We start from the raw sequence: 27,857 nt of genomic DNA, 5'->3' as shown, positions 1-27,857 counted from the left end.
AAATTAATAAACCACATTTTCTTTTAAGCAGGCCTGAGTGATTATGTTGCAATTAAAATGTTGTATATATTTCTTCTGATTTAAGGTAAACCTTCTTCTAGTACTTCCTCTCTATTGCTAAATTTGGAAATGTCATTTAAACTTCAGTCCTAAAGATCACACCATGTGAAATAATTCCAGCAAGAAATAAGAAAAAGATTTTAGTGGAATGTCAAAGAGGGTTTCATTAAATTATTCACTTGGTAGCTCTAGCATCCAAACCAGAATAAAGAATGTGACAGGGATAATTTACATTAGACTCTAAACATACTTGAAATATAACTAGCTACAACTAAACTATTCTTCCTTCACAATTTTCGGCTAAATTCTGATACTGATCTACTTGAATAATATGCTTTAGTGTGGTCTGTTAGAAAAAAGTTAAACATATGTAAAATATATGTATTAAGATCACAGAGACATTCCTAGATAATGATGCAAATGTTTTAGGTGAGAAATATGAAGATCAGAATTTCTTTTTATAAATTCTTAAATCTTTCAACAAGTTGAGTGAAGAATCTTGAATGCTTTTGTGTATTGCTCATTGACAGCAAGTACAACCAAGTCCTCTGCATCACATAGAAAGCAGAGTCTGAAGCTGTTTATACAGAACAGCTGCAAGTGTTTTGTGTGAGCAATACACACCCTCCTTGCTGAAGGCACATGTTGCTGTATTAACCAGTGTCAAGGACCAACTTCTCTCTACTGATGCTGGCGGTGTCGACCTGGACCTTCAGTGTAAAACTTATCTGGAACCTTTACTCACCATCTTGTGCTGAATAAATGACAGCAGTGAGGCTGAATGGTCCATCCCCTTTGTTGTTAAAAGCTTTCACTTTTACTTGGTACTGGGTTGAAGGTGGCATTGATTCATCCTTGTGGACATACCGGCCAATTTCAGGATTAGTAACTGTAACTCTTCTCCATTCTTTCTCACCAAATGGCTTGAAAGCCACTATATAACCAAAGTTATTGCCATAGTGGTATTCTCTTGACAAAGGCTAAAGAGGCAAAAGATGAAACATTACTTTTTGTAGCCAACCAAACAAATAGATTTCTAATGAAATATAAATAATACAGAAATCATTGATGTGTGCATTGTAAAAACACTGAACTGAAGCTCCATTTTCTCCTGGTTTGCTTGTACAGTTTGCTACCACTCCCTTTAAAAATGCACCATCTTCATTATGCAAATCTGCAGTAGTAGCATATCTGCTACTAAAATATTTTAAGATCTTGTTTTTCATCCAAACTCAGTGCAAGTCTTATCGTGTTATCTCCAACAGAAAGAAACCAAGAATGATTGTGTACCAAAACTGTTGTCAGCTGCAGTTAGCAAAAAAGGCTTTCTTAAGGAGTCAGTGATACTGGATATGTAACACAGACACACTGTGCAAGTATATGGGTCCATGTGCACTTGTGGAGATAAATATTCTTGCAAAACAGAGAGAGAGAAGAGAAGATTCATGTGGTTGGCCTGAATTATATTAATTTACCTAAAGCTGGTCACCTAAACAACTTGTACAGCTGATGAAGAGAGATGGACACATTCAAAGAATGATTCATCCTACCACTTTTCACTGATGATGGAGGGGGTCCAGTTCCTGTTTTAGATTATCTCCCTAGCTTCTAACTGGCAAAGGTTTAAGTGAAATTATTTCCACTTTCAGCATGAACATTAAACGTACCTATCAAAAATACCTCTTGAAACTATAGCTGATTTCCTATACCCTGGAATACTGGACAATATAAAATTGCAGATAACCATCTGCTATAATGAATTTTGCATCATCTACCAAAGCTCTAAAGTTAGTGATCCCTCCCTATTCTAGTTGTCTATCACAACTATTAGACAGTGCACCCAATAGGCCAAAATCATGTCATTCAACAGTGCATCTGAAGGCTGACCAGAAGCATCCTTTGAAAATGAACTTCCTGCATCACCTTGTCCCATCCTGTAAATCTCAAAGAGATGAAATAGAGGCAAAGGTCCTGGAGCAGTATGAGAGTAATTATTCTCCTTAGGTGTTTGCCCACTGCTGTAGCACTTGAGTCAACATGTGTGGAGATAGTCTGAGCAAGAATTCATGAAACTTAGATGATAACAGCGGAATAAGCAAAAAAAAAAAAAAAAAAATTCCTAGCTCACTAATTTTGATGTTTGTATTTGTCTGAAACCAGAATGAAACTCTAAAGATTCTCTGAGAAAGAAAATTCTGGTGAAAACTCACTGAATTTTTGGAAAAACAGAAACATTTATGTTTTGATTTCATAAACATAACATGTGGATTACAACACCAGTATATATTACACAACAAGAAAAAAAAAAATAAGGCAAACACATATCCTGGAACTCAAAATTTGAAAAATGTCTCAAAAGGACACATGAACAATGCTAGAACTTCTTTTCTTCATGACAAAGCTTCCAAGAGAAATGTACAGAATCAGATCAAAGGGTGGGACTTCTGACTTCACTCAGCTTAAGGTTAACTGACCCCTGTCCCAGTTGTACCAGCCAACAGATCCCATTGCATCCCATTTTCTCTGTTGCTTTTATAAAGTTTCACCACTCTGCAACATCAGTGCTAAAGACACAAGAATAACAATACAGCAATATTAAAAGCAGGCAGCCTTCAGCTGGTTGAGTACAGAAAGCTGGTTCTAGATGAAGCTCCCCGGACACTAGTGCTTCAGCATAGGATCATTCATTAGATACAAGCACAAAACAGCTGTGGGAGCAAGGCCCAGAATCCAACAGGGTGCAGATTTCAGTAACCAGTAGGTTTCCTCTTGCTTGCTGTTCTTTTCTCCCCATACTTAACTGCATCTCTAGCAGAACAGTGGCTCAGTTCAATCAAAACCTGGAAAGTGGCCTCAGCACACCATGACAAGGGTTAGGGCACCCTTTTAGAATATGGGATACGTATGGACAGTCTTCTGGAGTGAATGCCTTTTGCTTCCCGGGCAGGTACTCTAACCATGACTCCATGCTGCAGAAGACAACTGACTGATGCAGCTGACTGCAGGTCTCTACATACGTAACTTCTTTGGCTCTTCTGGGGAACACAGGTGAAATGCTGATGTATGTCAAATCTGAATTATAATGGAGCTTTAGACAGGGCTAAGATACCCATCTACCTACAACATGACTTTTGACAACACATGAATGACTTAAGTATAACTGGTAATTAAGATGACTGCCAAGAGATGAAATTCCAGAAACTCCTCGTGCCAAAAAGGAGATGGATATTTGGTCTCTAGTTGTGATGCTAACCACAAGCCACCATGCAAAGAGTTTTAACTACAAATCAGCTATGAAAAAAGAACACTAGATAATCTATTTTATGTGTTTATTTTTTTCTGTGTTAGGCATATTCTGAGTGTACCTATTGGGTGAGGTATAGTTCATGTCTTAGCTTGTTTTCTGCCTCAGGTCTGACGGGAGATCGGGTGAAAACTGCATACCTAGTTTCCCAGAACAGCTAACCTACCTTCTTGTACCTAAGTTTAAATTCATAGACAACCTTGCAATTATAAAAGTAGAAGATTTCATGGACAGCGTCACTTCCAACAGCTCATCTTCTGAATCTATCATTGTATGTAGCTGCTGAAAATAATCCAGAATCCTACCTCATATGCTAAAATAAGCAGTCTGGATGGGCCCCTAGAGCAAACTTTGGAAAGCCAGGACTGGCACTTAAAAATTATATTCTGAAAGGTCTTAAATAAAATGTTGAAAGTAGTTTGACTTCCAGTGGCAGCACATGAGTAGGTGCAAGTAGCTGAACAGTTTATAGTATCCACTAAAAACTTTGAAAAACAAAACAGAAGAGGGAAAGACAAAGGGGGGAAAAAAGAGGAAGAATGGGCATGTCGGTCCTAGCTCTCTTTCTCAGTTCTTTCAAAACAAGACTTAGAAGAGTTTTGATTGTATCTCTGTCTGTCTCATTCAACATGGGCTTATGAATCATAGCAAAAGCTGAAAGGGGGTTGGCAGCAACACATGAACCTGCCATACATTTTGTTCTTTTCTTCTTAATTAAGAACTATTTTGAGTAGCATATGCAAATGTCAACGCATTTGGGGGAATCAATATACAGCTTTATCTTAGCCTCACGGATAGATATATTGTTGTCTGTCAGACAGGCTCCGTAAATCTAATGCCTCTATTCAAAAACACTTGCTAGACACAGTAGCGGAAGATTCTTGGGAAGTAAATATTTAAAGGCATGTTTAATTTGTCTGACTAAATAAGCTACTTATTACAGAACAGATGTAAAACACACGACATTAGGTAAGAGAAATAATTGGACTATAAATCTACTTGGGCGTATAGGAAAAACTGAAATGATCTTGTACTTCAGGTCTTGCATTAGTCACTATTCTCCTGGTCATAATTTTCTTTTTTTTTTTTTGTTTGGTCACATCCAGATTTTCACTGCATTGAGAATGCCACGAGTATGGCTCTTTGCATGCAATGCAGGAAATAGTTCTGTAGTTTGTTAAAGTTTTTATTAGACAGCACGTGTGAAGAAATAATAGGCAACTTTTGCCTATACAACTTTGCTTATAACTCCTTATCATCTCTTGTTCTAGATCTTGCTTTCTTCCTATTTACTTGTCTCTTTTCCCTTCTTCTCTGTTTTGTTTGGTTTTTTTTTAACCCCATAGATTTTAAAAACCATTCCTACAATACCAGAAAGAAGACAGCATTTTACATATACCTATATATATAGAAGACGTTTAAAAACAAAATATAATGCACTGAATACCTGTGGCACATGAAAGAGATGAAATTCTCTAAAGACTTCGCTTCCTGAAAAGCTTTTTTGGTAACACTGTATTTTTTTTTAACTTTTAATTCCTTTATTTTTGTGATTAATATTTTATCTCTGTCCCTTCTCCCTTTCCTTATTTTGCTGAATACATAATCATTAAAGAAAAATTAATGGTTTGGAGGAAAAGTACAACATCATCAGTATGTGGATATCAATGAATGGCTAAATTGTGGTATGAGGGAACACTGTTCTGTGTTACCAGTCACATTAATATAAAATAAAACTTACAAAATGGCAATACACAATAATATCCTTAAAACTGCAGCTAATAATTATGACAGGCTAATTTATAGAATGGCAATGTATGTTCTTTTTTTTTTTTTTTAATAAACCCTGTTTATTATCTGTGCACAGCAGATAGTAATTGAGATGTTATAGTTTTAGTTTTAGTTGTAGTAAGTAAATCTGTATGCTATTCAGATTGTAACTTAAAAAAAGCCTCAAAGAAAGATACATATGCAGAATTTTCAAATGCAGTTATATCAATACATTATCATAGTCAGTACGTATTTCAATTTCTTTCAAACATACTTGGAGAATGTTTTAGATCATATTTTAGAAATGTCCACTACGGAAACATCTAAAATATTGTCCTACTTATTACTTTTTAAATGTTTTTATGAGGAGAGTCTGAAAATCTATATACTGTGTACAAATCCTGCTCTCACAGCAGCCAGTGACAAACCAGTCATGGCTTTCAGAAGGAGCAAGATAAGATCCAAGGAATTAGAGGTTTTGTGCCATCTCAGTGCAATACCTACCATCCATGTTATTGTCAGCTCTCGATTGCTTCCACCACCTCCTCCGACATCAGAAGGAGCCACATTAGGAGCTAGAAAAATAGAAAAGACAGGAAAAATTACTACAAAGTATGTAGTCAGTAAAAATATCACTATTTGCTTTTCTTTTCACCAGCAGGTCCAATGAGCACACGTGGCACATACAATTAAAATAATGATAGTCTGTAATAGCTGTGAGAGTCCCTGGTCTTGCCAAGATTAACGTATAGCTACTGCTGCAGGAAACATGCCAGTTCTAACCATAGGTAGCAATCATTCTTCTTTTTAACTCTCTGCAAATATTTGATTGAATATTCAGAAATGGAGCACTTCTCATAGGTCTTAGGAGCAGCACTCTGTGTTGTTGTTGTGCTCCTAAGACTTTGGTAAGCCAAGGGCTCAAGCATCCAGGACTTGGACATGTATTTACCTGAACAGGCTGTGATCAGAAAGGATAAAAATATGTATCAATACATTTTAAATTGAAGTCAGCATTCAGTGGATGGTTTGTGTTATTTATTTCTGCCGTTCCAGAAAACAAATTAGTGAAGAATGAGACTAAACATACATATCATGACAATTCGAGAGGAAGCTTGAACTTATTACTTGGCCTTGTTATTGCTGAAATACAGAGTAGTCACACTATCTATTATAGGCACGTAACTTTAGCGCTCAGTCAGAAGCAGAGATTTTCTAGAATGCTTAGGTAGTCAAAGAAGATGCTGCCAGAGAAGAGAAAAAAGACTGTCTAACATCTAACAAATCACCTTTTTCAAGACAACCTCCCTCATTCTCTCAACCACTAACCCAGGTTTCTCTTTCCATTAAGACCAGATTACTAATTCAGACAGCTATTCTTAGACCATTACTCTAACGCATCCAGAATCTAAAATACATTTAACCAGACTTTGATCCACCGAATTTCAAGAAATCACTATGAAATGTGTTATTGATGAAGCAAGCAGATTTCATTTAAAGGAAAAATCATAGCATGCATACTTAGCATGCTAATAATAATGCTACTGAAATTATAGTTATCTACAAGAAGTGATTTCAAAACTGGAAAAGACACTGACAACATTTGATTTAACAGATATTATTTGTCACTCATCCAGTACAACAAATATGGATGACTGGGTTTTTGCTGTTTAACACAGAAGAAATGTTAAAGATAACTACAATGTGTGGATATGGGGTTTTGTTTGTGCAATAGAATATTTACCTTCTTCAGATTTACAAGAAAATGTACAAGGAGTACTGTTCTGTAGTACCCTGGAAGTTGACAGTGCAACTCAAATCCTGTTGTTACTACTCATAAAAAATTCCACCTCTTGGCAGAAAATGCACTTGAGCACAGACGTTAATCTGCAAGTTGTTACTGATTTATATCCTATTTTGGCATGGCAAGAAGTGCTGACTGATGCCCAGGAAGACTACATCAACATTTTGTTTTGTTTCACCAAAAATGTCTCACAGTCTGCCAGAGATGACAACGATGCTTTGCATGGGGAACCAGACAACAGACTAAACAAACTACCTCTGGCAAACACATTGCATCCTGCTACAAAACTGGAGGATGTGCCATTTTTGGGGAGGCTTCAACAAATACCATGAACACAGCACACTGCAAACTGCATGGTGCTACCACTCTTCCACGTGTAAGCATTATTTTCCCTCCCTTTCTGTCTCTTTTCTGACATTTGAAAAATGTGTATTGTGCATGAAGCACGGCAAGAAGCATGTGTGGATTTCTCATTTAGATTCCTGGGCCTTCAAAACCAGCTGTTGAGTCATAAAATATATAATGCTAATAGTCAATTTTATAGGCAGTAATTTCCTTTTACTTAAGTATTAAAGTTCTGTATCTCTTCCCCCCCGCCTCCTGTCCAGATTAATTTAAGCAATCTGCATTTTCTTTCTCTCTAAGCAAGATAATTTTTAATGGACCAAATGTGGGTCTTTTTCAGTAAGTGTTTTGAAATTTGCAATGCAAATACATTTTATTTTGAAAATACTATCTAATCAAAGCAATCACCCAGAAGGTGTAATTGAAAAACTAATCTTTATACTTTGGTTTTGCATTTTTAGTTTCAAATCTCAAGCTATGGGACAACAATTGTAAATATATCTCAGTTGCACATTGCTGCTAATATGTGTTAAGGAGGATATACTGGTGTACAAGCTTTGCTGGATAAAGTCTTTTTGCACTGATACAGTACCTCCTAAAGCACTGCTGTTATCTCCTTTGTACAGTCAAACCAGAACGTATTATCTTGGACAACAATAACTAATTCCTCATTTTGGAGAATTCACTTGAAAAAGGACATGCCTGAGCTTAAAGGATAGCCTTAAATATGCTCTGAGATTTTAACACTGCACAATTATACTGATAAGGGCATATGGTGTGTCAGATAACGTCACATCTTTGACATGGAATAAGAAGACACAAGACCAAACCTTCAGTCACAGAAAAATGGTAATTACATAGTATAACACAGATCCTGTCACATATTCTTCAGTTAGAATACAAACCAAACAGCAAATGGGCATTTTCGTTGTTAAACATATGCACTTCCTAAGTCCTGTATCCTGGTCCCAAGCATGTGTGTGCATTCATACACACACACACCCCCTGACTGACAGATACAGTGGGGGATCTCTGAAACATACACTATGACTGTTTCAGCAACAGAGGCAAATTTGCCATTTGTACCATGATGTTTCTTCCCTGCCTAATTTGATGGCATCGCATCTCAACAGTCTGGCATTTGCTTACTAAAAATCTATTCTATTTCGCTAGACTTGCATCTTATAAAGTGTTTTTCTAAAATAAAAAACAAAATTACAAAGCGGACTAATAACAGTGTGAAAATAAAGAAGCACATTAAAAAACTTGACATTTTCTGTTTACGTACGAGCGCCTTCAGTTCTAATTCTCTGTGACGGCATACTAGGTTCTCCTGTCCCCAAAGTGTTTGTTGCTATTATCCGGAACTCATATTCCATCCATGGAATCAAATCAATCACTGTAGCAGATTCCATATTTCCTTCAATATCTGATGGATCTAAAAAAAAATAAATTGCTTTAGAAAACAGCATTTTGACATTAAGGTCAGCCAACAACATGGTTGATTTTGGCAAAACTAACACTATTCTTCAACCACAAATAGCCAACTGAAAGAAACTTGACATTATACATTAGGCATATGACATTTTACAAGGAGAACTCACAGCAGTGGCTGAGAACTTGGAAACCTAGACGCTATCTTGGATAAACCCTTACAGATTGGCAAGTTTTAACTGGGTGCGATTTAGCAAAAGAATTACATGTAGCTATGAGGTATCCTTACTATTTACATATTGTAGTTGTAGAATTTCTTTTTACCTGCAGACAAACAGTGAGAAATCTGGAATGCAGAAACAGCAAAATAAAAATTCATGACATAGAAAAGGGCTAGACATGCAAATGTAGGGTTTGATGAACTGATAAAGGGTGGTTTATAAAATGTGGTCATATTTTGGTGGACATGGTGAGTCTGTTGCAACTTAGTATCTATTTCTGATCCAACAAGAGCAAATGTTCTTGTAATTCCTGTGAAAAGACTTATTATTGTCATATGGATGAGCTTCTTTACCATAAATAAAATGTCTATCTCATGACTCTCTGTCTACAATTCACAGACAATAGGGATTATTTCTATAGGTGTCTGCAGTTATGGAAAGACAGAGGATTTTAATTCATTGAATGGGCCAAGAGTTGTTTGTCAAATTAGAGTCCTGGGTTCAGAGGAAGATGACAAATGAGATATTCTGCATTGGGAAGGCAACTGATTTGGTATTCAAATATGAATGCAACAGGCACAGCAGTGTAAGCATTGGATGGTGACACAGCTTTATCTAATAATCCTCAAATTTTTCATTCCAAAGTAAGGCCCGGAAGGAGAAAGAAAAACACTTTCCATTGTCTTTTGATCTGCCCACCACCCCTCCTCATCCTTACTCAAATTATTTTTCTGTCCAGTCAATAGAGCCATTGCAAATGTCCCACAGCATCCAAGCCATGCTATAAATTTGGCATTCCTTTTTCTGGGCTACTTTCAATCTCTTCATCTAATCTCACTGTGCCACAAATTCCCAGAATAATTACGAATACTCAACAAGATGAGAATCTGTTCCTCTTAACTGGAAAGAACAATCTAAATGTAAACAACTAATTACATAATCCATTCATATATATTTCCATACTGTGATGTAGAATACACTTCCTTCATAAAACACACTCAATATTATGCAACCTGTGATGAATGATTTGGTTGGGGAGTAATGGTAGTAGCAATAATAACAACAATATTTCCAAAGTGCAATGCCAAAGTGTATTTTTTGTTCTGTACACTGAAAATGAGGAACATTAAATGATAGCCTAAACACTGATGAGAGATCAATTTGGACTGTTCATCATGCTTCTTTCATATGAAAGCGAACACTGAGCCAAACTGGGAGGAGCCCAGAAATTAAGTAAAAGCTTGCAGTGGTGCCAGTGTTGGTTACTGTGGTGATTTTACCTATTTTTTGAGGGAATCATCTATTAATCAAAACTACTCAGTGTGGTTCAAATGAAAAAGCAATGATTTTCAAAACACTGGAACAGTTCATTTCAACTTCTCAGAAATTAATAATTTATATCTTTCCTGCTGGCTTCTTTAAAAAGGAATTTAACAATCCAGATTCCTCTCTGTCCCAATGAAGATGTGAATCCCATTCAACATATGCTGCAGGAAAAGACTCAAGGTCTGACTGCAGGTCCCAATGACTATCTTGTTAATTCTGTAAAGCAGAAAAACTTCAGGGATGCAGAAATGTGCATCCCATCATGCCTATATATCTGCTAACAGAGAATGTTCCTGAGAAGTGAGAAAGATGGGTTCAAGTGTCTTCTCTGAACCAGACAGAGTGAAGATCTGAATCCAACACTTGTATCTCCGACACACATTTCCAGTTCTTGTAACACACAGCACTAAAGGAAGCAGTATCAGAGTTGCTTATAACTTCTTCCTATAATTTCATTTCTTCCCAATTACTTTTTTTTCTTAGATTGAAAGGAAAAAAAAAACAAAACAAAACAGGAAAGAAATTATAAATCTATCCTGAAGAAAGTGGAGGCTGGTCTAAAAGGAACCTCTCTCCAGTGTATACTGATACTGAAGCAAATAATCAGTTACTCGAACACCTCTAACTTCTACATCAATTATTTAAGTACAAAGTAATCTATTCTACAGAAGCTATTAAAAAGGATACAAGTGATATGAAGGGACTGGGGAACCTTCTACTTTTATTTTCCAAGCTACTTTAGTATAAGTCATATACTAGTGCTGGCTGTTGGAGGTAATTATATACAATAGAACTACATATACTACATATTCTAAAAGAGAAACAGGAATTAAGGCAGTAGGTCTAGCATTTTAAACTTTTTATTCTAAAAATGTAATAGAGATTTTCAAACCAATATATCAAAGTCTATTTCTTAGACCTCTATCTGTGTAATTTCAAAGGAAAACTTAAATGAAAGACAACAGCTGAAACTATTATATTCTTAGTATTTTGAAATGCATTTAGAGAGGCCTTAATTCCACAGAAAAGCACTAAAGTCTTAAGATATTACAGTGGCATATGAATCATATTGATACGACAACTCTGTATGGCTCGTAGCAATGCTATCCTTCATAAAACATTCAAAGATACTACCAGTTAAAAAATATTTGCATAATTCATGCATTTATGTTAAATCTTGCAAAGGAATAAACATTAACATGTCCTGTGTTCAGGCAGGTGTCTCCTCAGCTGCAATTATGTGACACAATGATGACATCCAGTGGTTAGAAGGATAATCTGAGCTATGTTTCTTTAGGGGTGCCAGTTTTTATGCAACTGGAACATAGTCTGTCCCCAGCAAAAACCAGACAACTTTAACCAACTTTCTGTGTAAGAAATAGAAAAATGGAGACACTTGTTTGCCATCCATATTAACCTGTAAGTAAATTTTTACAATTCTGGTTGTTGATATGGAATGCTTCAAGCAACAAGGAAAGACAAAAAAGGCATAAATTCTGGCCTGTTCTTTCACACATTTCTTGATATTCAGTTCAGGCCCTTCAAGTGCTGGGAACAAACCTGTTGACAACACACTGACAGGACGGTACCTGCCCCCAAACCCTGTAGCAGACATTAATAGCTTCCCTGGGTTCCTTTCATTGCGACTATTTTCTGATTGGCCAAACTTTCTAACAATCAAACACTTTAAAACCTATTGACTTTATTAATTCTGGCATTACTGTTACCTGTTTTGGCATCTTTCCACTCTTCAGATAGAAATGTTTTTGACTGGATAGTGTATTTAGAAATAGGGCTATGATTGTCTGTTCCACGACTCCAGGTAAGCGCCACAGCAGTGTCTCTAATGTCTTCTACTCTTATACCTCCGGGAGGGCCTGGAGGACCTGAAAGAAAAGAAACTATAATTCAACTCAGAAATTAAATGTTCTGAAAATGAACTTTAGCTAACTTTTCTACTTGTATTCACCAAATTCAAGACTTTGGAGTTTCACTTTCTACTTAAGAACAGATTGAGAATGTATACACACATCTTAATACTCTAGAGAGTGATTCAGAGGATAAGTGCTCTTGCATCTAACAACTACCAAATGAAACTTCCCTGACTCCTGCCTAAATAGTAACACTGAGATTTTCTTTAGTGAAAAAACTATATTTGAAACTGTTGCTGCTCTTTTTCCAAACAACAGTGAACTCAGAAAAAATACACAAAATCTTCCCTTCTAAATTCCACCTAATGATGACCTGATTGGTGGTCCATCTTTAATCTGTACTTCTGCTTGTGCCATATTGTCTTTGACTGCAATTTATATGGAAAATCTTGTAACTTACATTGGAGACAAATCATACCTTGAAAGACATTTCTATAGCTCTCTTCACGTTTCTCTTGGCCTTCCCATTACCCCAATGTGGAAAACCCACCATCAGATTCAAACTTGCTACAGACAAGTACAACTTGAGTGAAAGTAGAACTAGGCAATATTTCTTTATGGTTCTACTAAAGCCTTCCCACAACAAGAACTTCAAAAGCCCAAGCCAAAATGTGGAATCCACTATACCCAGTGAACTAAAAGCAGTCTTGCTAACAACATGGGTGAAAGTAAACAATCTCCATGCACCAAAATAACCCCACAAAAACCATCATCAAGGAACAGAAGCACTAAGCTGTCACAGAGAAAAAATTGTCACAAAAGAGCCATTTCACATCTGCCCTTTCAGTCTTGATCAACAACTATAAAATAACTTTTAAAGAGTATTTTCTTTTTCTTCAAAAGGCAGATACTTGCAAAGAGTAACTTCAAAATTCATAGGTCTAGTGAATATAAAAAATAATGAACTATATACAGATGTTGGCTTGATGGCATATTACTATGCCCCAAACACCCAGCTAAATCATTACAAGTAGAAGTTGTTTGTCCTAAACTAGTTCACAGTCTCATTTCCATGCTTTTCAAGTATTATTTCTGCTCAGTAATTGCTGTTTATTTTAAAATCTTATGTAAGTATAGAAATCTTCAAGACACCACAATGTTCAGTAAGCTGTGCTAAACCCCCTCAAATTTACAGTAATTCTGTAACCCAAAAATTAGTGCCTACTTACAAACTTGGCCTACGGATATTTTCAGATCATTGTTTTCATATTGACTGTTCTAGTTTTGTTATTATGCTTCTGTTTTATATGATACACAGTTATGTAATATATTAACTACTGTGTAAAAACAGAGACAGTGCACTAGAACTATTAAAAAGTATTTTCTAATTCCACATTCAGAGATAATAACATGCCAGCATGATTCAGGTAATTATCCAACAATCTGATTGAACAAGTCCCAGAGTATATTTAAATAACAAGAAGTAACAGGATACATTGCTCTGCAGCATTTACAGAGAAACCACAGAAAACCAAAACAAAAACAACTTAACAAAAACAATGGAAGGAGATTTCTACATCAGATCTAAACACACAGTGTGCCAAATATATTTCTCTTCAGCTCTTGAGCTGTTTATTTTCTCCATAAATCTGAGCCAAAGGAACCAGATGAAATTAACTGAATCAATCAAATATACCACTGTATATTGTTGTTCCTCAGTTTCAATGAATTCATCCTTCTAATGAGCAAGCAATTGCATTTCTGCTCCAAAAGTATTCGAATTTAGACTGGTTCCTCAAAGGATATATATGTCATTGCTTAAAAATAAATAAGCGTGACCACCCTACACAATCTATTGGGCTATGGCCTGTCACTTTGGCAATCAAATTCCTTATTGTTTTTTCTCCAAAGATCCAAAACAAGTCCCCATTTAGAATCCTTGGAACAATGTATGTCAGTTGACTACTGGGTTGCTCATAACCAACTTCTATTAAAATTCAAATTTTCGTAATGAAAACCAATCTAATTATAGACCCCCTTTTCAAGGTAAGGACTAAATACATCACCGTGTGTGGAAACAGCCTCTTACTCTTCACAAAGGATGCACAAAGTAGAAGTTGTTGCTAAGAGCTGATTTTTAAGATGGGGGTTGTTAAGTCAACTCTCCGTGCGCAGATTTGCTAGCCCAGCTCTAACAACTCAGATAGATAAGGCCTGAGAGGCCTGTTCTCCTGCAAGACTGTTCATTTCAGAGGCCCTCAAACTGGAAGGTTTGAAAAGGTTCATCAGTCCCAAGATTTTCCTTTCCTTCATTCTTTGGGAGATGTCTCTTACAGCTTCTCACCTCTCTATCAAAGTGTCTGAAAATGGCATGTCAGCAAACACCAAGGGCCAGCTGCTCCCTCAGGAAAGCTGAGCCAGGACCCACGAGTGACCCCAGGGTTGGCATTTCTTTCACCAATGGGGCACAGTCCCACAAGGTCTGAATATAGTGGGCAGAGCTGGCTGCTGATATGGCCATCCTAGGTACTGAAAGTAATGAATCAGGTGCATCCAGGTGACAAACTACTGCATCTATCATAGAATCATTTTGGTTGGAAAAGATCTTTAAGATCATTGAGTCCAACCAGCCTAAGCAGTCCACTCAGGAGATAAGCATGGGTCTGAAGGACTGCTTGGATAAAGTCGATTTCCTTCATTGTAGCTACTATGGGTCTATGTTTTGGATGTGTGCTGGAAATTATGTTGACAATAGAGGGATGTTTTAGTTACTGCTGAGCAGTTCTTACACAATCAAGGCCTTTTCTGCTCCTCACACCACTCCACCAGTGAGTAGGCTGGGGGTGCAAGAGCAGTTGGGAGGGGACAAAGCCAGGACAGCTGACCCCAGCTGATCAAAGGGATATTCCACACCACACGGTCAGCAATAAAAGCTGAGGAAAGGGAGGACATTCAGAGTTATGGCATTTGTCTTCCTAAGTAACCATTATGCATGATGGAGCCCTGCTGTTCTGGAGGTGGCTGAACTCCCGCCTGTCTGTGGGAAGCAGTGAATGAATTCCTTGTTTTGCTTTGCTTGTGTGCATAGCTTTTGCTTTACTTATTAAACTGTCTTTATCTCAATTCATGAGTTTTCTTAGTATTACTCTTCTGATTCTCTCCTCCATACCGTCAGGGAGTTGTGATCGAGCAGTTGCGTGGGGCTTAGTTGCTGGTTGGGGTTAAACCCCAACACCCCTGTAAGATGCTGAGTCTTTCACTGACAAAAATGGTAGTGAGAATTCCTCAGCACTAAGCAGAACTGCGTTCATTGTATTAAAAACTGAATGTTGAGCATAAAATGAATGCTAATCTCTTCCACAACATAACCTCAGAGCAATAATTTTAATTGTAATTACTGGGCTGGGAGGAGAATCAGAAGCCTGATAAGGCACCTTGTCTCTCTTTTATTTTTAAAAGGAATTGCTTACATAATACCAATGCACATGAACAGGCCCTTCTCTTTTTTTTTACTGATGTATTTTGTGGTTTCACCACTTAACATGTTTCCTTTGACATTTCATCCAAAACTGAAGACATTTCACTGACTGTTAATACCCATAAAAAATGAAATATAGAAAGATTCAAGTCCACAACGTCCTCAGATGACAGACATTCAGAATCAAGGCACAAGCTACATACAGCAGCTGCTGTACAGCTCTAGAGTATAACTGGAACATGGGGCCTCAAGTGCAAGTTGTCTGTTTTGAATTGTCAACATGACAGAGCATTAGCACTTCAGAATGTGTCATACCTGAAGGCATGAAACAGTAAAATGCCCAAAGGACATGAATTAACTCATGCTACTGAAACCACGCATTGTAAGAGATCTTGTAGGAGATGCACCATAAGAGCAAGTACAGTGTCTTGAGACCACAGTAACACTTAATAAACATGAATCAGTTAGAAATGGAGTGACAACCTTACCTCCAAATGTCCTGGTTTCTGTAATTTGAAAACTAGGAATCCTTTAATGGAGGTCTAGTATTATACACAATAATTTAATCCATAAAGTTTTGTGAGAAAACAAAAGTGGCTTCTTAAGACTGTTATACAGTAGATACATTGAAATGATAACTAAAATCTATTTTTAATACTGAATACTGAATTAAACTATCTAAAAATTTACTTCAACATAACAAAAATACCCATTATAAAAAATCTTCATTGCTTTTCAGGAAAACACATGCACATACAGTTAGACGTCTAAATGTCTGGAATAGAATCAGTACCCGGAGTAGACTTGAAGGACTTTACACGCTTATGCACTTTTCATTTTAATTCCTGTCATTCCTTGATGAGAAAAAATACTCTAAACAACTAGAAACACTCTGCTTATCTAGGTGGAAACAAGCAAGATTCCTTACCTCTTACCACAAGGTCAGCCGAAGCCGAGGAGTTGTCAACAATTGTCTGAGCGGTGCACGTGTACCTCCCAGCGTGCCGCAGCTGAACGTTTTTAATGAGCAGCTCACCATTGGATTTAATCTGCCACAAAAACAGCGCTTAGTGAATGAAGCTGGTAAACATCCCTGCACAGCTATGTGATACCTGTCTACACATCCCTCCCAACTGATATGCAGTGGTTGCTACTTCCAAAAAGCAAATGCTTACTTCAAGCATGGATCATGCTCAAAGATACATCTGATTTATATGACAGTTGTTGAAAGTGTCCTATGTTTCTTAAGGATCCGCTGTTCTTTACCAGACGTAAAAAATCAGACATCTCAGTAAATGTTTTTTTACAAGACAACATCTCCCTTTTACTGTTTGAAGCTCATATCTGAACATTAAATTCAGTCAAGAACTTTTTCATGAACAGAAGTCAGATTATTTTTCTGCACCATTACTTGTTTTTTTACACATTTATATGACAACATGTCATACAGCCGTACTAACAGACTGGGATACTGTTTGGCTTTTCCTTTACAAGCCTAAAGCACTACAAATGCTTTGATCACAGAGGGGCTACAATCACAGACTAAATAAAGATGCACCGAAGAGACAATAAAATGCAGTGACTGAAGGGGAACAATAAAGTTTGAAATGTGTCTCAGCTCCTCAGAGGACAGGCCCGCCCCTGTTCTGCACTATGGTGTTGGCGATGGACAGAACAATGGCAGTAACCATGACCCTGGTGGCGAGAGCTTGGGCTGCCAGGCCCAGGTGTCGGCTCTGAGGTGGTGCAGCCCAGGGCAGCCCCTTCCTTGGATGACCTGGGCCAGGGCCAACGCCCTGCCATGGGACCTTCGGGGAAGCAACTTATGGTTCAATGAGGCTCTACCCTCATCATCATAGGCCCTAATCCCTCCTCAACACTCTTCACCAATGTTAGACTATTAGGAAAACCTATAGCTATGTTTTCAGATGGCTATAAGGTCCACTGTCTGCTGCTACCTGTGGTTGCACAGACAGGCAAACTGAATAAAGTATTTTTGTCCTATGACACTTCTGTGAACCCACTGAGTAACTAGATGCACACCTGTAAAACAAGAAATAGAACAGAGACCACAATATACACCATAGTTATTCTTAATGAAAAACAGGTTTTATGGTAAGACATTTATATAAATGTTTAAAAATAACACACTTGAAATATTTTGCTTATCTATCCTGCATTTTATTCTAAAAAAAAAGATTCCTAGGTTAAATCGCAGGGTTATACATGTGTTTATCTTAAAGGTACTTCAGAAAAAAACCCAAATGTTGTTTCTAAAGATATCTGATTGCTTTCATGGAAGTAAAAACGTTACACAATGTTACAGATGGATTTATACCACCCTATACTGAAAGGGACGATTCAGATTTCCTAATCCACTGCAGATTGTTCAGAAATACAATTTAAAACCAAAACAAACGCTGAGAGAATTCTCTGCAATCCTAAAACCTTCACATTCAGGAACAAAAGAAATTCAGATGCCAATTGTATGTAAAAAAGGAATTGCTAGATATTTAGATTTAAGAACTAGTGCTATCATGACAAAAAGTTCTAGGGAACAACAACGACATTCAATACAAGCTCAAATACTGTGGGCTGTCATAAGTGTCTCTGCATTTACACATTCTGAAGAAATGAAATAAAGTTATGACATCCAGTTTATGTTTCCCAATTGAAAAAGAGAAGGAAAAAAAGTAATGTTAAATCTTTTCCAAATGTTCTGAAACTAGAATGCCAGTTTAGAGTCTATATTTAGGGGACATTAAAATAGCCAGATAAACTATCCTTTTCAAGCTCCAGGGAGATTTTGGATGCCAGCTTCAAATTCTGCTGGCATAAAACTTCAGCACAAACTGTCTGTTAACACTGATTTTTTCATTCCAACATAAGAATTCACATCTTTAAGAAATTACTGAGGTAAACCAGTGATTTGATAAAAGGAATTAAAACATATTAAGAAAACTGCTTAATTCTGACTTGCAATACTTCATCTGATTGCCTCATATGGTCAGAGAGAAATGCAGGTTACACTGTACCTTGGCCGTTTTTGAATGACACAAGTGCTGTTAGTAGTGATCAGACAGATTAGTTGGATCAGTGAACAATCCAATATTTGTGAAATATTTCTGACCACTTCTCTTTTAGTCATTATTAAACTATGTCTATGAGTGTGGGGCAGTGGCACTTCTGTGCAGGTGCCCTCCACAATTTATTCAGGAGAACTCCAGGGACTGCCTTCCAGGACAGCATCCTTGGAAAAGCTGCAGGGATTACAGAATAAGCGAACACCGGCTGGATGCCTAACTAACCACACGTAAGCCTTTTTTGTCTTTAGTGGGCTAAGCAGCACTGTCAGTGGCTTTCAGGAAGAAAAATCAGCGAGAGAGTCAGTATTTCCATGGGAGCAGAGAGGGCAGATACCTGCTCCTTCACCCTCCAAAAAATTACAACAAAAAAACTGCAGAAGTTCAAACTCTTTGTGTTTTCAGTTCTTTTTTTTTTTCTCCTTTTAAATTTTGTTCCTATTGGTTTTGGTTTTAATAAAAGGGACAAAGAGTTCTCTATTTGAGTGCTGTGTATAAATCTTTAGTTTATTAACACTAAATGCCATCCTAGAACGAACCACACTGCCTGCGAATCTCTGATCATTGTTCGTACTTTGATCTGCAAATAAACATAAGCAAAGGTTGGGCAAAGCAATAATGTTTAAAAAACCCGCATAAACTTAAAATACTCATAATCTTATTACTGTTTCAATAACAAATTATTAAAAATTCTTAATAGTCTTAGTACTCATTAATTCATAAGTTAGCATTTTAATTAAAATACTTTATTATAGTTATTAATGATATGCCCATATACGTGCTCTAACATTAATTTCCCTTGGTCTTAAAATCTAAAGAATGAAAAACAGACAGGAAAATGTAACATAATTTAAAAAACAACAGCCCATAGATATAGCATTGTATCTTGTTGGTTCAGAAGCTCTCCTGAACCAAGGTTTTATGTAGCTGGTGATGAAGCTTTCCATACCTCAAGAGAAGCATGAGTTCTTGGTGGTAAAAGAAGAGCTTACAAAGCACATAAATAGCACGGGCATCAGCAGATTCTGTCCACAAATTAGATATGAATGCACTGGATATTTTCATTAAAAAAACCTCAGCCTGGCTGAGTTTAAAAATGCCTTCCTTAACTCAGAGACAACTAAATCACAGACTGGAAATTGTGATAGCAGTACTCACGGATGTTCCAAGGGTATCTGTGGTTCACCACTCAGTTATTTACCACATTTCAAGCAAAGACTTTCATCATATGAGCACTATATTTATGCTTTAATAGTGTTGTCAAAAATAGCATTGTGTGACCTATTTCAGAGATTCACTGTTCTCCTTTGACTATCACCTTTGCCAGTGCACTAAATTACTGAAAGCCATCATCAGAATGTACCTGTGTGATCAAAAATCATTTACAGGAATCTAGTCTTTTGACTGAACGCAGTATCCACTTCTGTTTGGACCTCACACACAATAAAGAAACTATTGTTAGTATGATGCTAACAAGCCCTTTATAATAATAAAACTAACTTGGCAGAAACAGAAGAATCTGGTAAGCAGAGTATTTTTTTTTTTAATTCAGATTCAAAACCTAAATATCTGAGTTTCAGAGGTGTTGAATACAGAGTGGAAGTAAGAGGATAAGAGAACAGATAAGAAGTAATGTGGAAGAGATGGAATTCTTGGTGATGAGATAAATTTTTCCAAAGTTAACAATAATTTAAACCACCTTTTTCTTTTACTGTCATCAGAGATGACATGGGGACAACAACAGCGCAGTTCTATTTTTTCAGTCCTATTCACAGCAGAGCTTATCTCACCATGTTTTATAACCCATGGCTGGTGTGAAAGTTAAGGGTAAATAAAAAACCCAGCAGGATAATGATGACAGTCACTCCCACTGCAGAATCTCTTCTTTCAGCAAACTATATTTATATGTAAAGGAAGTACAGCACTAATTCTACCCCTGAAATGTGGACTGGGAAATATTTCCAACAAATACATTATTCTTCCCCATTCAGCACACCACTGAGAATGCCTGAGGATACTACGCTTTGTACCAGCATCCCTGTGGTAATATGCCCTGTTATTTAATTTCCAAGAGCAGAAAAAGCCTAGGTACTTGTTCATTTGTACTCATGGCTCACAACTCCACAGCTGATGATGAAAATCCACTACATTTCTCTGAGTACTGCTCACACCTGGCTTTCTCAGCTCCTGCTACCTACCTAGGGATGGTGCATGGCTTTTGGTAGTTTGTGAAGTCTCACGAACACATAAGGTTACAGTCAACTGATTCTGCAGTGTATGTTTTAATTCTAGCACAGATGTTGGCATCCTCTAAACAGACTGCTTCTCTTTGCGCTGGAAATAGCACTGTGGATTAATAATAACAGGTTTCCTCAAAGGCTTCTGTCAGAGCTGTGTGTTGGCTTCACCCTCAGCACTATGTCTTCTTCTTTCCTTCCACTGCTTGCTCTTAACCACTGACTCCATCCATCTCATTCCATGCTCACTAAGTTACTATTAGGCCCTTGCCTCTAAATTTTACCCCAAACCTAGCCAAAATATGTGACTTCTAACTCTCTCATGTCTAAAGCATCTCCCTAATACCTCAAGGCACTGAAAGCAATGTATTGAGACAGTCCCTTTGATTTGACAATCCCAGGGACTCTTTTTCAGATGAAAATGGTAGCTCAGTGGATTTGGTTTGCCATGCATCATGAACAATCACCTGCCCCCTCAATATCTTCAACCAACTACTGAATGAGCTCACTAGAGCTGTCTCCCAGTTTGTTCCAGTCCAGCCTCTTCTTCTCAAGCCATATACATCCTCTTCTTCCTCCTCACTGTGTAACTGAGCTTTCCCATCTAAACATACAGCTGGCATACAGCTGTAGCTAGACTCTACAAGGAGGATTATCAGTGAATGAAAATTAAAATCTTTGTATCTTTCCTGCAGAAAACTGTTGAATATGCAGGGAGAGATTTATACAATAAAACTAAGTGTCTTCTCAGTAATCTGTTGAAGCAGGAGCATGCAGTATAACATCTTTGTCTACCATGTCAAGCCAAGGAATTGCAAATTATAATAATTTACAGAAAACCAAGCAGATATTAAGCTATACTGCTCTAATCGGATTCTTACAGTCCAATTTATTCTCTGTGGTTTACAAAATCTTCAGTTTTGGAGAACTTTGCTTTTTGGCATACATTGTCTCCAGTCTAGAACTCATCTATTTTACACATCTGTAGTGTGGATTTTGGTATCTGAACTAACCACCTTTAACAGTTAAAGTGAAGAAACAGGCCCTTCCACATGTGTTTTACTTTAATGTAAAGTAATGTAAAGCATCTCCAGAATATTATGACTGTGGTCCTAGAAGACTGCAAAGCTTTCTGATGAAGTAAGAGGAATAATATTTGCATAAGGAATAAAAAGCTTTTGAAAACACAGTGAAGTCTGCACTATGGGAGGTTAACTGTTATGATGGTTGTAGGGGCACCGGAGCTAGTTATGCACAGACAACTTGGATTCAGAAGAGACTTCAAAGAGCCCGAGCTACAAGCCCTGCAAGTTCTTTGCTGAACATACTTGGTTGTCTTTGCACCACATCCCTGGACCTATGAATGCTGGAGAGCACCCTGCAAAGGTTTGACTTCGGAGTCAGTGTGGATTCAGCAGGTTCTAAATCCTGCTCCAAAAGTCATGACACTGAGGTATCTCAGCACGATCTTGAATGATGCTCCTCATTCTGTGAGAGCTTTTTAGTTGGGTGCAGTGCTACGCAATGCCCAGCATCAGTAAAGACTCCCTACTTGGCCTGTGACCTCCCAGGGAAATATTCCCTACCACTTCTGTAAAAAAAATCCATCATCAAAGCTGCTGGTAAGGTAAATAATACCTAAATATTAAAATGAAATTATTTTCCAATTATCAGAGTGTTAAAATTCCTATTTTGATGGAAATCAGAAAGAACAAAGCATAAAGTTCCATGATACACTTCCTAAAATGACCTCATTCTTCGTGGTACCAAGCTTGGGTCCAATACCTTAACTCCTCATTTCAAACACTGAGCTTTTGCTTGTGGTGAAAGGTGCTGATATCCCATTAGACAAATAACCGTGCACTAGCAAACAAATGTATTGGTTGAGCAAAATGCTGCTGCCTTCTGCTTTCAACATTCAATACCAACATTCAATACCAACTTTCAACTTTCAATACCAATACCACTTCATTTAACTATATTTAATATAACTGTATTAGACCATCACAGAATAACACAATAGTTGAAGTCAGAAGGGATCTCTGGGTGTGTCTTGTCCAACCTCTATAAATAACAAATGACCAAACATTATAGTTTTCCAGATTACTTGAAGTGATATAGCTCTATGAGCCCTGAAAGGCTGTGTTAATGTTTAGTTAATTAAGCAAATAATCAGAGGAACAACCATACATAAAGTCAAAAGCAATTAATTTGATAGTAAGATTTCAAAGACTTCATTCAACTCTTTGAAAGCTAACCAATTTTTATATATATATATATATATATAAATTTTAAATAACACTGTAATAGAAAATCAAAACAGTACTGACAAATGTTCTTTTGATAAATTAGTTTTAGCACTAATGTAATGCAAATTAGTTTTGCCTTCAGCAAATGATGGACAAACCAAAGGTTCCATTTAAATAAATAAGACTTATGCAGGTATTTACATCAATTTCATTAGCATTCCATTATGTGTATGTGACAACATTATTAGTATTATTTCGAGAACTGAAAGACTGTGGCAGTATCAAGTTTCAACACGTTGATCTGCATTGTCACATAAATTAATAGTGATATTATCAGGAAGACAGATGAGGATCCTTCATCAACAGGAAATTATAGCACAGAGAGTATGTGTCACATATCCAGTCATTTTAATATTCATGATGGAATATTTTTTTCTTTTATGTTTCTGAAGGGTTTGATGGCAGCGTGGGACTCTACTGCTTAAAGCCCAGCAGTTAAGGCTGCTGCTGTCAAATGCACAACAGTGCACGCCTTTGCATCCCAGAAAGCCTGAGCAAACCTGCCACCCTGTGACTTTTGCTGAGAACTGCCAGAGATGGAAGCAGCTGGCAGGAGAAAACCCCTTTGCTCACAGGAACGAAAAAAACCCCTTAATTTAAGAAGAAAGTGCATATTCCTCTTAATTACATCCTATATAGACCTTGGTATTAGATTAGTTGAACTTCTTAAAAACTTTGCATTTGTTGTTACTTAAGTGGTGAGTCGCCGAATAACTACAAATCACAATTCCAGACTTCAAACACAATCCTACCGTCCTCTCTGTCCTGAGTGATGAAGACTGAGCTCCCTGTGTGGAGGAACAGCGATTATCTGCATTTGCTTTGCATTTAAAAGCCTAGAAATAAGGTTTACAAATGCAAAACAAGAAGCTGCCCCTGCTAAAATAATTTCTACCAGTATTGATCAAGTGCAAAAGGAACACAACAAACCGAGAAATGTCCTTCAGAAAGACGGAGTTACATACTGACAAATAAATTAAATTATTATCTAACCTACTTAACTGTCTAAGTGAATTAAGACTTACTCATTCTTCAGCTACTTTTGCATCCTATGCAGTATCCATCTCTATAATCTATTGAAAAAGCAAACCTTCCAGCACGAACTTCAACACCCACCTGAAGTGAACCACCTCTTTCTCTGCAGACCATAGAAGGTCTGTAGAGACCAAGCTAGACTAGCAAAGCCAGGCTAATTTGGTTTGGTTTTTTTTTTCTTTTTAATCAAGCACTTTATATAAAGTGTCTAAAATGTTATGGAGTTGATCAGAATTCAGGATCAGGAGATCTAGCACCACTGACTATCTGGAAGATGAAATCAGTGTCTGGGAATCTAAATACTAAGTCAATCTTCACAGAGAATTACACCTTACACACTTGCTAAGGCCCTTATTTGGCCCCACATTTGTCCACTAGAAGTGTTTTGCTAGAAAGTGCCATAAAATTTGGATTAGATTTCAGAATTAATTTCACCTAAAAGAAAAAAAAAATTTCCTTCTATTTCCATTATTAAGAAGAAACCCCAAAAGTGTACGTCAACGATATAAAAACTTTTATTCAACACATGATCAACAGATGCAGAAAGTTCAGGTTCCTCTCTCTTGCATTACCTGGTCCTGCACTACAAAGACTTCTGGTAAAGCCATTTTTACTTTCCTTCCACACCAAAATCACTGATTCATCAACACTTTACAGCCTGATTTTCTGTTTCATGGAATACCTTTCCTTTGTGTGACTTCTGTCAGGTAACTAAAAACAATTGATTAAATAAAACTTGACACAACCAGAGTGATTTTATTTACTCTTTTACAAGGAATACATTTAATGGGGCTTTACTTTCTAAGTTCTTATTTTGACTGACACTCAGACTCATTCCAGCCTTTATCTAAGGACAAACTAATGCCATTAGAAGGCAATCAAGCTTTTTAAAGGCACTTCTACACACTAATTAGTACCGAAGTGTAAACATAAACCTATCAAAAGCATGGCTTAGCAGCCACATGCAGGAAATGTTTTGAATGATGCCAAGTGTACAGGTGTAGATCTACATATTTTGTAATTATTGAGGCAACACAAAATACACTGCAAACCGCTTAGTACCCTATTACTTAGGACATAGACTTTCAGGAGGTTTATTGCAGAAAGGGCTTTATGTTTTTGGGTTTCAATGTTTTTCAGCTGATCTTAGCATACCTCTACTGGCTTGTTGGACAAGGACTTGTTCTCTCACTGAAAGAGAGAAGTGTGACTGCCTTATCAGAGATGTTTACAACTCTGCAAATGAGCTGACTGAGGCAACTCTGACTCCCCAAAGGATTGGTGTGTTCCAAATGAAATAGTTATGCTTGCAGACACATGCAGATAGATATTAAAAAAGAGAAAAAGAATCTCTTGGTCCATGGCAAATCGGACGATGTTGCCAGCCTAGGAGAAAGACTCTGCAGGAGGCACAGTTATACGGTACATCATTTTGAACACAGAGCTGAAAGTGAATGTGGCCCCAGGCACCCCCAGACGCTACAGGCACCATTAGAAACCTTTTCTCTCCACATCTGCAGCTCCTCTTGGGAGCACAAAAAAACCAAAGGTATCTAAATTTGAGGATTTTTGTATAATTTAAATGCAGAACAACAGAATAAATATACAAATGTGGGCAAGCACTGTGAGGTTGTTGAATATTAGGTAAGTGAGCACGTGATTAGATATAACCAGAAGGGATTTCTAATCGAGGTATAATTTTGCATAAGGCTGATAGAAGACTGAAAAAAGATAACCATACATGCAAACATGAAAGATCTATGATTCATCTTTCTATGTGCCAAAACGAGTGTCTTTGTATTAACTTGTTTAGACTTCACACAAACTCTTCTTGCCCAGTGTTTACAGACTGTTTGACTCCTAACCACCATCTGGCCCAGTCTTGTGCCAAATTCCAGAAATGTTGATGAGAAAAACATGGGTAAGTAAAAGTGAATGCATATGCACACTTTTTTGAGATAATTTGCACCCTGTTTATGATCAGGCTACCTACTTACTAGCTATATTTACTATTAATTGTAGTGGGATTTAACTGGGGTATCAAAATACCTTGGATTCATATATCTGATTTCAGGTGTCTACCTGCAAGTGCCTACATGTCTGTAAGGTGTTTAAATTGTAATTTTATTTTATGTTCTTAGCCTACTGCATCTTTCTAGTCCTAAATCAACACAATAGAAAAAGTAAAACAGAAAAGACAGCTATTCGCAATAAAGAAAACTGGGCTTTCACGTATTAAATAAGGATCTATAGTATCTTACCATAACGTTCCTTTCATAATGTTCATGCTCTTTTTCAAAATCTATTACAAAGCCATTTAGAGACCAAATAAATGTCAGGTCTAACGTGGGATCATGGGATGCAATGCATTGCATGGTAGCATTCTCTCCAACGGTGACATCAACATTCAACGGAGCTAAAGTAATCCTTGTAGCTTCTGTGAAGTTAACAGCAAACATGGAAAATTCCAATAAATAAATGTTTATCCAAATGTAAACTCGGCTCCATAGCTGTTTGATTACACATTAAACCGCTCCCTCAAAACGTAGCTTACGTGTTATTCATGCAGCTACATTTCAAGGGACCAAACTGAAGGGAACAAAGGAAACCTTTTACAACTGAAATGCCTATGAAAATGGTTATGTTTCAGTCTCTGAATCACATTCCTATTTAAAGCTACTTTAATTCATTGACTATATCTCAGGTAGAAAGAAGATAGATGATGAATCTTATGTGACTTGTGTTGAATTTCTTAATTATAATATTTCTTATGTTTTAAAATCTGTCTCTTTAACAAATGGAAAGTTTTACTCAGTAGTCAGGCTGAGTCAGATTTCCATTAGAGCATTGCAGGGATTGAGATCTTAATTTATCTACTGAGAAAAAATATAATGGCTGCATAACAAACTATGAAAATAGCTACATGTGGAAAGGAAGAGAAAATAATACAACAAATGAAGAAAGCTGTATATCCCCCAGCAATGTCTCTTATTATTACAGAAACAACAACAACAAAAAAAGGCAGAGATCTCAGAGCTCTTGGTACATGCATCAAACTCCTATTGCAAATTAGCAACACTGGTCTGGAAGGGACTCACTGGATCACTGAGACTTGTTCCTTTTCTTTCAATTATTATCATAAATCAAAAAGCCACAGTGTATCTTCCTTATGCCATGACATAAAATATCTTTCCCATCAATATGAGAGTGAGAGTAGGGTACCAAAACCTGGAAGACAATAGCCATAAGAAAAGAGCTATTGCTGCTAGTTAAAATCCAGGTTCGAGCATGCTCAAGGAGCACACTGCCTGCCACCATGCATGGAACAGCAAAAATTTCCTCAATAAACCCAACATTTCTTGTCCATCTGCCCTGCAGAGAAACCTCCCCCTGGATTCTAATCTAGTAATCTAAATCCTGCTTAATACTGAGACTGTGAGGATGGCACAACTACTGGCTTCTGCAGAATGGAGCACCTCATAGTAGTTCTATGACCAGTGCTTTCCTACATGTTTACAAAAAGGACTCCACCAGCCTGAGAAGTTGCTGAAATAGTGCTCAAGTGGCAGTGAACAAACAG

General features: G+C 37.1%; 1 protein-coding gene across 3 annotated transcripts in view; it reads right to left on the bottom strand.

Annotated features, from left to right (window-relative positions):
• CNTN1 (contactin 1) overlaps positions 1-27,857 on the bottom strand; it is a 245,585-nt gene that overhangs the window by 29,422 nt on the left and 188,306 nt on the right. For all 3 annotated transcript variants that reach the window (XM_082057174.1, XM_082057175.1, XM_082057176.1), the window contains 6 exons: positions 26,539-26,714; positions 16,542-16,662; positions 11,992-12,150; positions 8,572-8,721; positions 5,639-5,709; positions 806-1,040 (listed from right to left, as the gene is read on the bottom strand). In XM_082057174.1, the coding sequence (XP_081913300.1) occupies positions 806-1,040; positions 5,639-5,709; positions 8,572-8,721; positions 11,992-12,150; positions 16,542-16,662; positions 26,539-26,714 (912 nt within the window). The remainder of the gene's footprint in view (positions 1-805; positions 1,041-5,638; positions 5,710-8,571; positions 8,722-11,991; positions 12,151-16,541; positions 16,663-26,538; positions 26,715-27,857) is intronic.

This window comes from Streptopelia decaocto (assembly GCF_964273445.1).
Source record: "Streptopelia decaocto genome assembly, chromosome: 1".
NCBI classification, from domain to species: Eukaryota; Metazoa; Chordata; class Aves; order Columbiformes; family Columbidae; genus Streptopelia; species Streptopelia decaocto.
This window is presented reverse-complemented; position numbering and strand designations above follow the sequence as displayed.